The sequence below is a fragment of the Drosophila obscura genome, unplaced genomic scaffold (assembly GCF_018151105.1).
Source record: "Drosophila obscura isolate BZ-5 IFL unplaced genomic scaffold, ASM1815110v1 contig_1, whole genome shotgun sequence".
In the NCBI taxonomy this organism is placed as follows: Eukaryota; Metazoa; Arthropoda; class Insecta; order Diptera; family Drosophilidae; genus Drosophila; species Drosophila obscura.
In genome coordinates, this window is record NW_024542679.1 from 3,790,953 (window position 1) to 3,804,219 (window position 13,267).

Genomic DNA, 13,267 nt, shown 5'->3' on the forward strand with positions numbered 1-13,267 from the left:
GCTCGCAGTTGTCTTCCCCCCATGAAAGTGCAGTAAACAGTAAACATGCTTGGCTCAGTCAGCATTTCCCACATGCAGCTCATCAATTTTCCAGCGCGTCTTCGAATAATGAAATTATGAATTTGTTTGTGTTTTTCCAGCGTGTACTCGCACTCGTATTATGACAGCTATATAGTAACTTTCTTGGGCCCCTCCCGTCTCTGGCAAAACTTATCAAAAACTTTCACGTTCATCATTTGCAAATATTATGAGTTTTCATGCAAGACACACCACACTTACTCACAATAGCAGAATTCTTAGCATATGTGGGGGGAGGACATTATATTTTTGATTGCGAGTGCGTGGCATATATGACTCTGCTATCCTCTGCCGACGGAGGAGGATCCCCCGCTGACAGACAGTTGGCACCGAAAAATCCGTTGTCATTTTTGGCCATTACCAAAAGCAGCCACGCTTATCTCTGCAAGAATGCAAGGACTACACAGATACTCGCGTGTACATCTGTGTGTGTGTGCGCGTATCTATGCAGATACTTTTATCGTGCGGGTAAGTCGGGGATCTGCTTCCACTCCGACAATTCCTCAGTAGAAACTTTCCATCACATACACACACACATATACACATACATACATATACGCACAAGGATTGACAAAATAAATAAATATGAAAATTTACGGCAAAAGTTTCGGTTTCGGTTTATTTTTTTTTAGCCCTCCCCTTTCACTTAAAATGGGTCTTGGGTCTTTGGCGGCGGATCCCTGCATGGGTTTTGCGGGTTGTGGCTTTTAACTTTTGCCTTCTGAATTTATTGAAAAATCGATTGTGGTATTAAATCGGAGGACCACGCAATACGGCCAAGGACTACGGACCATGGACTGTAGACTGTGGACTATGGACTCCTGCCTACTGTCGCACAAATCCTTTCGGCTTTTCAGCAAATCATCGGAGCTTGCAGCTTCAAAAGTGGCGCGTGACTCCGTCGAACGGGGATGCAGAATGCCGCCTCGTAAATTTATGCAAAGCGCTGCCAGTTACTTAAAGAAAAACCCAAAGCTGCAGCAAGTTTTCTTTGCGTTCTCCACTTTTTGGCCGTGATGAAAGTTGTCTTGGGGCTTGGCAAGTTATCACGGGTGGGTGTGGGGTTGGTGTATGCAAAAAAAAATGGTTTTGATGATGGGTTACAAAAAGATTTGCATAATCCAAAGCTGAGAAACAAGTCGGAGGTAAAATTCAAAGGTGAACGACCCACAGTAATCCCCTCTTAAGTGCTCCCAGGTGAACTTCAATTATATTACATTTGTTCTGTCCACATTCGTTGCATTACAAATTAACAAAGCCCCAAAGTACTTTGCCAAAAACAAATACAACCAAAACCAACCAAAAATGTTAACAACAAATGTGCAAATTAGGCCGCAATCTCACAAATACTCAAACACACACACCTACACACATTCACACACTCAAACACACACAAAAAGGAGGGGCAAAACCGCAGACAAAAAGAATACAGCGACAAAAAAGAAAACCGCCTGCTAAACGCCTACAGCCACAATCGCGATAAAAATCGCAAAAACCGAGCTGAACGCAAATGAAATCAAATCAAATAAGGCTAATGCTCACAAAGCCGATTTGGCCGCAAATTTAGAAAAATTAAAATAATGTGCAAGACAGTTGCCCGAAATCAAATTCCATTTCCATTTTCGTTTCCATTTCATTCGATTGGCAATATCTAATTAAATCAGGAAAACCGCAAACAGAAACGCAAACACACAAATAGCCGTGCACTCGTTCGGAGTGAGGATATAACAATTAAAATAATTATATTAGCATTAGCTTACATTAATTTGAGTTCAATTTAAAACTGAAACAAATGAAACTATCTACGCACATTCGAGTATATGAATGGTATTTCCCTGCCGCCCTAAGGCCTAAGCTGCGCTGCGGCTGTGGCTGCGACTTGCGGCTGCTTTTGGCCCTGTGTTTCCGCAGATGTGTTTGCTTTAACTTCGATGTTCGTACATAATTTAACGGGTACATCGGTTGGGACACGACCGCAGCACACACACCCCGCATAGCTACGTATGGGCGGTACGCAAAGTTTCTGCACTGTAAAGCCTCTTAGGTTTGAGCCACGTTTGCCCTGGCCCAGGGTTTTGTTGAAACTTTAAGTCAACTAAGCGGCTTACCTCCACATCGACACAGACAGATGCACGAGCACACGCCTAGAGATACACGCACACTCTGGTAATAGACACACCCACACCCATCCCCGTCCACAGTCATCGACATCACTCATACGAGACGTATAACACCCCGCTGGAATGGAAATGAAAACTCAATTTTGATTTCGCTTAAAACATACGGCTTTATTATAAGTATTTTTTTGGAATAATTTTCACTTAACCTATGTACAGTGTTAGTATTAGTTATTAGTTAATTTATGCACGCACGCCCTTGTATACATTTATCAAAAATACAATAATAGTAATTATATTTATATTATATATATATGTATGTGTGTATGTATGTATGTAATTATTCTGTACAGTTTTTGAACGCCGCCTGGCATCATTCCCCTTTCATCGTATTCGCACTAGACCCGAGAGTTGATTGCCAGCGTCGTTTAGTTATGCGTTATCGTATAATGCCTTAATTATTTACAAGAATTCCGCTATATGCTGCTGGTATCCAGGACATCGGACATTGGACATCGGACATCGCTTACATGCTATACTGATAGCGCACATTAGATGCCAGCTGCCAGGTAGAGAGATTTACGGATATATGTATATTCAGTGGAATTATTCATGCTAAATTAGCCTTTGGCCTCACCTCAACGCCCACCAATCGCTCGTCGTACTCGCTGCTGGCCTGCATCGCCAGCTTTGCCTGCGAGTGCATAATCGCATCAGAGAGCGAGTCACGCTGATATGTAGAGGAGCCCATCATGCCAGGCACCCCGCCGGCGGCGCCATTGGACGGGGCCTTCAGGCGCGAGGACTTGCTGCGGCAGAAGAACTCCACGATGGCCACCACCACTGCCAGGAGCAGGCCACCGATTAGGATGTAGTAAATTCCTGCCACATTGCTCAGCGACAGTTCGTTGGGGGTGGAGGTCTCCTGGCTGTCCAAATTGGGGTTGCACTCGGTCTTGTCGTACCACCACTTGTTGCGTATCCTCAGTAGCTCTCCGTTCTCCTTCAGTGTGAGCACGGCCTCATTCAGGCGTTTTCTGGTGAGGGAAAACTTATTCATATTGCATCGATTCACACTTGAAAATGCACCCAAACTAACCTTATGGGCGATCCTATGGGTGTGGCCACGCCAAATCCCTTGGCATCGATGTTGCGGCCCACTTTCATGGTATCGCACGGGGACCTGGCATTCACGTACTCGTTCTTCGGGGACTCCACCAGCAGGGCGTACTTCCCCTTGGAGGTACGAACCCTGCGTATGCCCTCGTCATAGGCATGGACCGATAGGTGGGGATTGGAGTTCATGTAGTCCCACATCTTCTTGTGCAGCTCGATTTGCGATCGCTGAAAGACATCTCTATTCTAGGAGGAAAGCGAATGGGAAAAATCTGAGCAGAACTCACCTGAAAGAAGTCCCAAGTGGAGCCGTGGAGTAGCGTTCCGTACTGCACATCCGTTTGCATGGCCAGATCCTCGGGCGACTTGATGGGGGACACCATGCGCTCCACTGTGAGGAAGGCGGCCAGGTTTGCGGTATACGACGATATCAGAATGATGGTGAAGAACCACCAGACGGCGGCGGCAATGCGTCCGGCAATGGAGGGAGGCGTCAGATCGCATCCCTGCTGCATGAAGGCGGCCAGGGAATACCAGAACGAGTTGAGCAGACTGAAGTCGTTGGCCGGCACTGGCGGCTGTTGCTGTGATGGCTCACTGTGCGTGGCCCCACCAATGATACCGGGTGGCTGCTGGGCCGTGGCCTCCGGCTGGGGTCGCCTCACAATCCGCCATTCGTAGGGCGGGAAACGTGTGACAAAGTAAAGCACAATACTGACACCCAAATAGCTAAAGATCACACTCATCTGGAAGGTAATCTCATCGTAGGGAATACTCTTAGAAAGATTTTTCTATGTTCATTACTTACCCAAATCTCCTGCGAGAGGGGGTTGAGGAAACTGAATACGCCTGGCGTCTGCTTGACGGGCTTTTTGATCATTATGGATATGCCCAGGGTCATGAAGGGTTTGCTAAAGTCAATCACTCGCTCGCGTTCCGCTGTGATGGTCATGGCTGCTATGGCCACGTCAGCCTCCTTGCGCACTAGCTCACCCACCATGCCATCCCAGCCGCCAGGAGCATACTGATTCTCGGAGCCATAGTTGCCATCCTGCACCAAACGGAGTTCATCTGAGGCACAAAGCATCCAATCATGGATTGTTTCAAGGAAAGGAAAAGGCAAAGCATAACTCACATCGTATTCCCAATTGATTTGCCAACATATCAGCCAGATCCTTGCAATAGCCCTCGAATCGATCGTTGCCCACCAACTCCTCGCCGTAATGCGTCTGCTTGTGCATCAGATAGGGCTCCTCCAGCACACTTGTCACGATGTACGTATGATTCTTGGCATAGTCCCCGGAGTTGGCGGAGGCAGAGCGCGATGAAGTCGCATAGCTGCGACTGTGGAGGGGCAGGAGACCCACATCGTCGCGCCATTCGGCCATCTGCTGCAGAGTGCTGTTCACGGACATCTCCACCACATGCAGCGTGTAGTTGATGCGACGACCGTCCTCGTCGAAGCGAATCTCACCGGACAAGCCATCGATTTCCACCTGGTTCCGGGATAGAATGGAGTGGAATTTTGCATGCATTTCTCGCAGAAACTGTCCGTCTGTCCGTGTTGTGTCTGTCTGTCGTCTGTCACTCACCTTGCGCAGGACTCGAGAGATTTTTTCGCCCTGCTCCCAAGGCGTTACCCAGCCCTTGCTGGTGTTGCAGTCCAGCAGGGCACTCGACTCGTTCGTGCCAGAGGAGGAGCTCGAGCCACCGCCATGGCTGCGACGCTGCAGATGATTGGAACGGAACTGATCCGGCTTCTTGCGCAAAATGCGATTGAAGGCCTCGACGAGCACAAAAACCGCATCATACATCAATGCCGCCTGGGCCTGTGGACCAAATCAGATGGGAGATGGAACGAAGGAAGGAGGAAAGGAGGGAGCGTCATGAGGAGAGCACAAATCAATGCTCCGTTGGAAATTTACCGAAATGGCTGGCAAGCTGTTGCCCCCCGCTGCGCCCAGGCCAGAGCCAGATGGCTCCAAGCGCTTCCGGCTGTCATGGAAATCCCGCACCGCCCGCCGATTAGTGTCGACAATGCGAAAGCCGGTGATGTTGATGGCCCCGAACTCTGCCACATCGCTGGGCCAATGATTGTCCATGACCTACGCCCACGAAAAACCACGATGGGAGACAAGATGGCGGCGGTAGGGAGGAACCAAAAAAAATGTAACACAACGCAATGAAAGATCCCTCGAACGGAAGCTAGCAATAATTGCTTATTAAAGTCCCCACCCCACGGGGGAGTGGAGAATGGACTCACCAGACCACTGAGCAGGTAATGATAGGTGCGCCTGCCCAGCTTTATGTCCCGCACATGCTGCACGATGATCTCTTTGGCCATTTCCGCCGGGCAGTCGAGCACAATGCGCTTTTTGCTGAAGCGACCCAAATCCTCCAGCGTGTGCAAAAACTCAATGGCCATCGTTACGTTGGCGATGCGTTTCACCATTTGCACACGGAATGTTTCATTTCCGGGCTTCAGTTCTTGATAGATTTGCTGCAGCCGTAGTAAGCCTGTAGGTTTCCAAAGCGATTTTGTTGGTGAGGCGAATGGTTGAATGGTTAAAAGCGAAGCCAGAGCTTGGATTGATGTGGTGTTTGGCAGTGCGAATGGTGGATGGGGCATTAAAGTATCTTGAGGCATGAAAAATAATCTGATAATGCTACAAACTAAAAAACGGCTTGGGGTTTTATGATAATAGCAGCCATCCATAAACAATTTCCAGCATCCAAGTGTATATACGCACAGATCTATCACTTTTATAGGGTAAGTCGAGCTTCCCCCCGCCATCTTGGGACCTGTCATTTAATCATAATCCTCATTCCCCAAAACTCCATTCAATCTTTCAATCTCGCTTCCCTACGAAATCCCTTACAAGCCGCAAGAAGAACCCCAGCCAGGGGTAGTTGGCGGGGCACAAAAAATACATTTTCACACGCCATTTGTTGCACGTCCAATATGCCCCGTCTATGTGGTTGTTGTTGCTGCAATTGATTTGCTGCCTGCATTGATTCCATGCCCCAAAAAAATAACAAAATAAAAAGAGAGGAAGCACAGCAGACGGAATGTGGGAGAGCAGTAAACAGTCGCGTGAAAAAGCGGAAACGGAAGTGCACAGACAATTGAAGTACTTTTTTGTGGTGTGCTGGTAACATTTCAATAAATAGCAAGCCAAAAAATTCCACTGTGCGTTGCCGTTGCTGGTGCTGTTTCTGTTTTATTGAATGTTTCCTATGCTGTCGATGGATTCGGTGGATTGCTTTTTCCCTGCCACTTTTGTATTCATGGATGCGCCAAAAAATATGCTACCAATTTGTCGCCGTGTGCAGCAGCCCCATTCGGAGTGATAACAAGCAGAAAAAGATGGCCAAACAAGCAACAAAAGGGGGAGGGAATTTTCGACAAAAGGGGATGGCAGGGCAGAGCACAAAGCAATAACAACAAACTGCTGACAGCGGCATTAAAATATAAAGTCCCGCTGTGGTGCCTTTCGTTAACAATGTAAACGGCAGAATCGGAGTCGGTGTCGGCCAAAAATTTCCACACAACAGCAGCAACAAGAGGCGGAAGGTGGCGGGAGGGAAATAACAAGAGTAGCAGCAACAGCAGCCAGAGCAAATGGGGCACAAGATGGTGAGGCTGCCTGCCACTCCTGCCACTGCTGCTACTGCGGCATTTCCTTTTCCTGCAACGAATGCCAGCGGCAACAATGTCGGCCTACTTTTCGGCGCCGTGGCAAATATTAAAAAATGGCCCAAAAAGGGAAAATAATAATAATGTTAAGGCAGCAGCAGCAGAAGCAGCAGCAGCAGGATCTGGAGGACCGAACAGAACTCAGAGCTGAAGGCAGCAGTTGCATAAAGTCATAAATTTTATTTCACACAGAGTCATTAACACATGACACACACACACACACTCACACAAAGATACAACCACTCGGGCACATACAGACACACACACATGAGCAGTCATTACAACGGCGTGTGAACTCATTACAAAGGAGACAGCAAGCGAGAGAGAGAAAGAGAGAGAGAGGCAGAGAAGGCAAAAAAAATCACTGCGGCGTATACGTAATATTATATGAAATTTTTACAGAGCCAGAAATACCCCTCCAGACCCATTCCCTACCACCCCGCCACCATTGTGTATGTGGCTGTGTGTGTGTGAGTGTGTCTTTTCCGCCATCTGATGTCTTCATCTTTGGCCGTAATTGTTGCCGTCGTCGTATTGTCCCACGTAGACGGCAGGAAATTGCTTTGAAATAAATTTCAATACAACAAAAAGCAGCCTAAGACACGCAGACACACACATGACGAGAGAGTATGCTATATATATATATATATACGTGTACACACAGACTGAGAGGTAAACTTAACCATATGTGTGTGCCCCAGTGTATGTGTATGTGTCTGTCCTTCTCTTTTCAGCTTAAGCCCCGCTGAGGAGCCACTCGAAAGAGCACACTTGAAGGCACTTGAGAGCAGGCTGTCTGGCAAGCTCTTCCTCTGTTTTTCTGTGTGTGTTTCTCTGCTTTTTTTTTAGATGCGAGGCACGGCGCTCTTTGTGCCGCTTATTTAATTACATATTAGCAAAAATGAAAAGGCTAGAGACAGAAAAGTGGAGCAGAAAGCGCGGAGATATGCTCTATAGGAATGGAGAATGGAGAGTTAATCCCAAGCAGCAACATTGGCATAACCCTTTTGCCTGATTGACGCTTTATTTGTTTAAAGGGAAATGAAAGTCAAATGAAATGAAATCCAAACACAAAGAAAAACACACACAGGGATAATGTGTGGGAACAGGGTGGGTGGGAACACTCCCCGTGTTCCCTTTTATGAATATGGTGAGGGGCTGGATATGAATACCCGTACTTACCGTCGTGCGAGTCGTAGAGATAAATAATGCTCTGCCAGCCGTAGTACTGGATGGTATCGATAATCGCCTGATGGTAATCCGGACGCATGCTGATAGCGAAATCCAGCAGACCCGACGATGGTGTAAGCACCTAAAAAAAAGTATGCAAAACCAGAGAGAAAGGCCATGAACTGGATGTAACAATGTAATGTGTACGCTACATGAAGCAATAATAAAATGAAACGCGTTTCCGCTTTGCGCCCTCTCTCACTCCCAGCGACATGTAAGTCTATCCATCGGCAGAGGCGGAGCGGCAGGAGGAACTGAGGAAGAGGTGGCTCCACCAACAAGCAGATACATCCAAAGAGATACACACAGATATTCGCTTCCGTTTAGCTCCACTCGCACACACACACACACTACAGAGAATAGCCTGCCCCGAGGAGCACGCAAATGCGCAGTCTATACGAATATAAGTGCTGGTGTGTATGTGTGTGTGTGTGTGTGCGTTCTGTTGCCTTTGCTTGCTGGCAACTCAACTCCGAGCCGCTGCTACTGCTGCTGCTGCCTTTGCCCCCGCCGCCATATCTTGATTTATAGTGATTGAAATAAAAGAGGCCAAGAGCGTGTCATAAATTTTTTTTTGTGCTTCCACTGTATGGGAAAGCGAGTGTAGGAGTCCTCGTCGGTCGTTTGGCATTGTCTTCCGCCTTGTAGAGCGGATTGGAGCATAGTGCGGAGTGGAGCGTTTGGTTTGGCTTTTTGTTTCGCAAGTGACAACAACACCAGCAACAGCTACTCGTACATCCACATCCACATCCATAGACTGTGGCACCGCCAACAGCCGCAGTACGAGTAAAATTACCACCACCAACAACAACCAACAACAACAACCACTCTCTGTCACTGTGTCTCCATAGCTGTTGTTGGTAGTAAATTTTCTTCAAATTACAATTATTATGATTTGTGCTTGAGCTTTGATTTAGTGCACTGTCTGAGGACAACAGCAGAGAGCACGGAGAGTACTGGGAGGAGCAGCTGTGTGAACTGTGAACCCCTAACGATACCCAATGCTCCACTTTGGGCAATGACTTCATTTTTATAAAAGCTGACAAAATGCTTGAACCTCCGTGTGGATGGAGAAGTAGCTTGTGGAGGTTGCAATGCCAGGCAATTAGGATTGGTAATTGGAAATACCGAAATGGTAAACTAAATGGAAAATTCCGGAAAGCTAAAGGTGGCTTTGGTAAAAGTCCCAACAGAACTAATCAGTAAATACTTTGTGCTGATTTATTGTGATCTGATTTCCCATACATACATATGTATTTATGTAAAGATATGTTTGCTTGCCGCAAAAACTCTTACGCAACTAGTACTCGTATATTGGCAGATCTATGTACAGATATGGTCTATTAGGACACTCGTTGATGAGTGCATTTTATGCTAACTGAAACTTATAGTTCCCTCAGCATTTAATCAATGGAAGCAGCTAAAAAACTAAATTCAGCAAATTCTACATGCACCTGCAATTAATTATTAAAGTTCTCTTATACTTTTATGTGAGAAATAAACTACTTTAGACACAGCAAAACAGAATTAAATTATTTTAGCCACTCCTTCTCCTCTTCTAAAACTTTTCCTTTTGTTTCACCAACCTTGTGGGGAACTTCATTAACGGTTAACTGAGTTTATCAAACCCCCATCAAAATCCCCACTTCCACCCTTTCACTCGTAGTAAAACCACAAAATGTAAATAATTGCGCACAGCGACACAGAAATCAATTACATATGACAGTTTTTTCTGTTTTGTTCTGGTCTGTTCATAGGGTGTTTCAGGACTTACCTTCTCGGGGAACCAGGGCGTCACAAATGGCATTTGGAACGTATTCGAGTAGGAGTGCAATGTGTCAAAGGAGTCCGGCGATACGGCGCCCAGCATTGAGTAGACTCCGCGCGAGAATTGATTGCAAACTGGAGGTTACAGTAATAAATTCTTTTTGTGTTTCTTTCGTTTTGTTTCAATTTGGTGCGAGTATTGGAATGGCAACGCGCGACATGGCAACAGTTTCGGTTGCAGCATGAAAGAATGGTGGAAAATTGATGGTAGTGCAGTGTGAGAGAATGGAAGGATGTGCAGGAATGATATGCTGGGTGGGAGAACAGATGGAGAGTAGTTCTGGGACAGTGTCTAGGTCGGGAGCAGGAACAGGAGCAGGAGCAGGAGCACAGTGCGCACAATTAAATTGCAGCTTCGAGTGCTGAGTGCGGAGTGGAAATGTAAAGTAAAACCAATTTTCAATAAAAAATGCACATAATTAATGGGTTCTATGTATTGTGTAATGGATTTTTTTTGTATTTTTTTGCATCTGTATCTGCAGATGGTGTGCGGATGGAACACATACTCAGTCGGGATAATTTGAATGCATCCGCCGTATTGATGACATCTACGTACGCCTGCAGCTCGAAGCGCCGGGAGCTAATGTTCAGATTGTGATTGAGCATTGCATATTTAAAGGCTGATTGCACATCATCTGTACCCTGCTCAAAGATGGCACCTGTAGGGAGAGAGAGAGAGATACAGAATGAGAATGAGCTTGGGGAAAAATATTTTTTGCTTCGTTAAATATTTAGCCAGCTTTTGACACGGTCCTGTTAATATTAAACGAAAGCGCACAGAGAAAATATTTACACAAATGATAGCATTATGTTGCGCCCATACACATATGCACCACCAAGCACCACATACATATGTGAATGGAGGACACACAGATACAAAGGCAGAGCTAGAGGCAGAGGCAGAGCCAGAGCAGGAGCGAGAGCCAGAGACAAGTAGCAGCAACAAAAAGCGCAAACGAAGTGTTGATGCAGCAATTTTGTGCTGCGCTTTTGCAGGGTGCCCCCGTGCCAACGTGACAGTGTGCAGGTGTGAAGCACTGTAGCCAGGAGCAGGACTTGGAACCGGAGCAGGAGCAAGAGAAGCAGCCAGGAAGCAGGATTTGAGTGCAAGCCAGTCAGCATGACTGTCACATTAGCAGCCACCATACGTACAGCTACGAATACTTATACATACATACACATACACATCCACATACAGAACCAAAATGACTGCAGGTGCAATGACTGAAGCGCCATCGTGTAATAAAATAAAAAGGAAGCAGTAGAAAATAAAATAAGCCAGAAGTGTTCTGGAAAATAATTTCAACCTGAAATAACATCAGTGGGGTTGGGAAGTTGGGAAATTCATAGAAAAATTGCACAAAAATATACGAAATTCTAGAAATGCTACAAATTAGTATAACGTAAAGTAGTCTCTGCAGCACAGTTCACAGAAAACTCTCGTAATTGTACCAAACACTCGTATTCGTTATGCTACCCATGCCCATTGAGGAAGATGAGGTTAGGGATAATCTGCATGCATCAGTTGTGGACAATTTCCCCAACGAGCTACGAAAAGTATTTCAGGAACCCATTCCGGGAATCACCAATGACAGACACACACACACACACACAATCAGACACTCCAGCAACAACAACTGGCGATACATTGTAGCAAATTCCTAGCACCAAGTGCACCAATAGCTGTGACAATTTCTGTCCCGCTTCGGGCCATGCTCCGCAAAAAGTGCCATGGTCTGTTGGATGCTGTCTGCCTCCTGAACGAGTATCCCGACTCCTGGTAACGCTTTTGAGACTCACCTAATGGTATTTTCTCGGTTAACGATGCCGTTTGTTGCTGCTGCTGCTGTTGGGCGGCACTGAATTGCAGCCAGCAAATGCTGCCGGCGCATATTAAATATAAATATGCCAAGAATTTTAGCCTCGAATGCATTTTGCGTTTGTATTTTGTTGTTGCTGTAACAATTTTGCGAGTTTTTTCCACTTCTACTTTCAAGTATTTTTTATGCCCATACAATGGATGGAGTGTATTTTTTATTTGTTACCAAAATTGGTTGCCCATTACGCGGTGCTTCACGTTGTTATATTTTGCGAGGATTTTTGCCTAGAAAAAGTTTCAACTGGCAGACAAGAGAAAACTTTGGTCTCAATAGAATGTTTCACTTGAGTTTTAGTCACTACTGGAATTTTCGGATTTGATTTAATTTACTAATAATATTTATGATATTTTGATTATTTTTTGATAGTTTTTGTCAACGTTTAAACACTTTTTAATGGGAGTATTTCGGACTGTTTCCGAGTCCTCTTTGTGCCACAAACTAATCTCACTTTAAGAGCCAAGTGTGGTGATTCGCTGGACTTTAACTTCGGGCCGCCTGCCCGCCTCTGCTTTGAGATGTGCCCCAATCGAAGGAATGTCTCGCCTGTGCTCATCCGCTCACTTCAACCAAACGGCAACGCGTTGTAATCAGCACTAAAAACACCTAAGCTGCCTAGTAATACGAGGTCCAGAGCCGAGGCAGCGAGAGCCCTGGGCCACACGGCCACAATGTCGCTTTGTCGCTTCGGAGAGCACTCCAAGGGATGCTGCGCTCTTTGTACTAAAATCTCGAACCCTCTCTCGTGTCTGTCTGCAAAGCCCAATGAGAGAGACTGAGGGAGAGTCGGAAGATTCTGAAGAGAGAGAGAGAGCGTGGATGCTGTAACTGACCTACTGCATTTTGGACGCACAAGTTGCAAGTTGTCGTAGTCGCAGTCGCTGTTGCAAGTTGTTGCTTTTGTTGCATCTTCTCCTGGTGGTTAAATGTTTGTTTACGTTATGCTGGCGCTTTTTCGGGGGGGGCTGCATAATTGATAACAGCACGAGGATGAAGAAGCAGATGATCTGGGGCATGCCATAGCGGCATCTGCTTGTCTTTCGGGTTGACTCTCGTCGCATAATGAGAGATTTAACATTTTGTGAGGTTTTTCCTCAACATCTTCTCGCTGTTCGTTGTTTTGTTTTCTCTTTTTTTTTTTTGGTAATTACGAATGATTTGGACGAACAATCCTTTTAACAAATCTCATTACGTTGTCAATTACGCGCCATTACCAACATTACCCGGCCCGCAGTGGAGTCGTTCCATTCTGTTTAGTCTTGGTGTCCCGATCCGCCTCGCTTTCCGCCTCGCGGAATGAAATCTCATTAACAGGCTTTAATTTT

At 46.1% G+C, this 13,267-nt stretch overlaps 1 protein-coding gene across 1 annotated transcript; it reads right to left on the reverse strand.

The window, feature by feature from the left end:
* Positions 1 to 2,354: 2,354 nt before the first annotated feature.
* On the reverse strand, positions 2,355 to 12,527 carry LOC111069514 (glutamate receptor 1). The gene is made up of 13 exons (XM_022359614.2): positions 11,866 to 12,527; positions 10,572 to 10,724; positions 10,013 to 10,140; positions 8,191 to 8,320; positions 5,575 to 5,828; positions 5,237 to 5,416; positions 4,904 to 5,140; positions 4,447 to 4,807; positions 4,120 to 4,382; positions 3,599 to 4,057; positions 3,295 to 3,539; positions 2,833 to 3,232; positions 2,355 to 2,757 (listed from the first exon to the last, which is right to left on the reverse strand). The coding sequence occupies exons 1-13, from the start codon at positions 11,996 to 11,998 to the stop codon at positions 2,722 to 2,724; spliced, it is 2,979 nt and encodes a 992-aa protein (XP_022215306.2). The 5' UTR covers positions 11,999 to 12,527; the 3' UTR covers positions 2,355 to 2,721.
* Between the last annotated feature and the right edge of the window lie 740 nt (positions 12,528 to 13,267).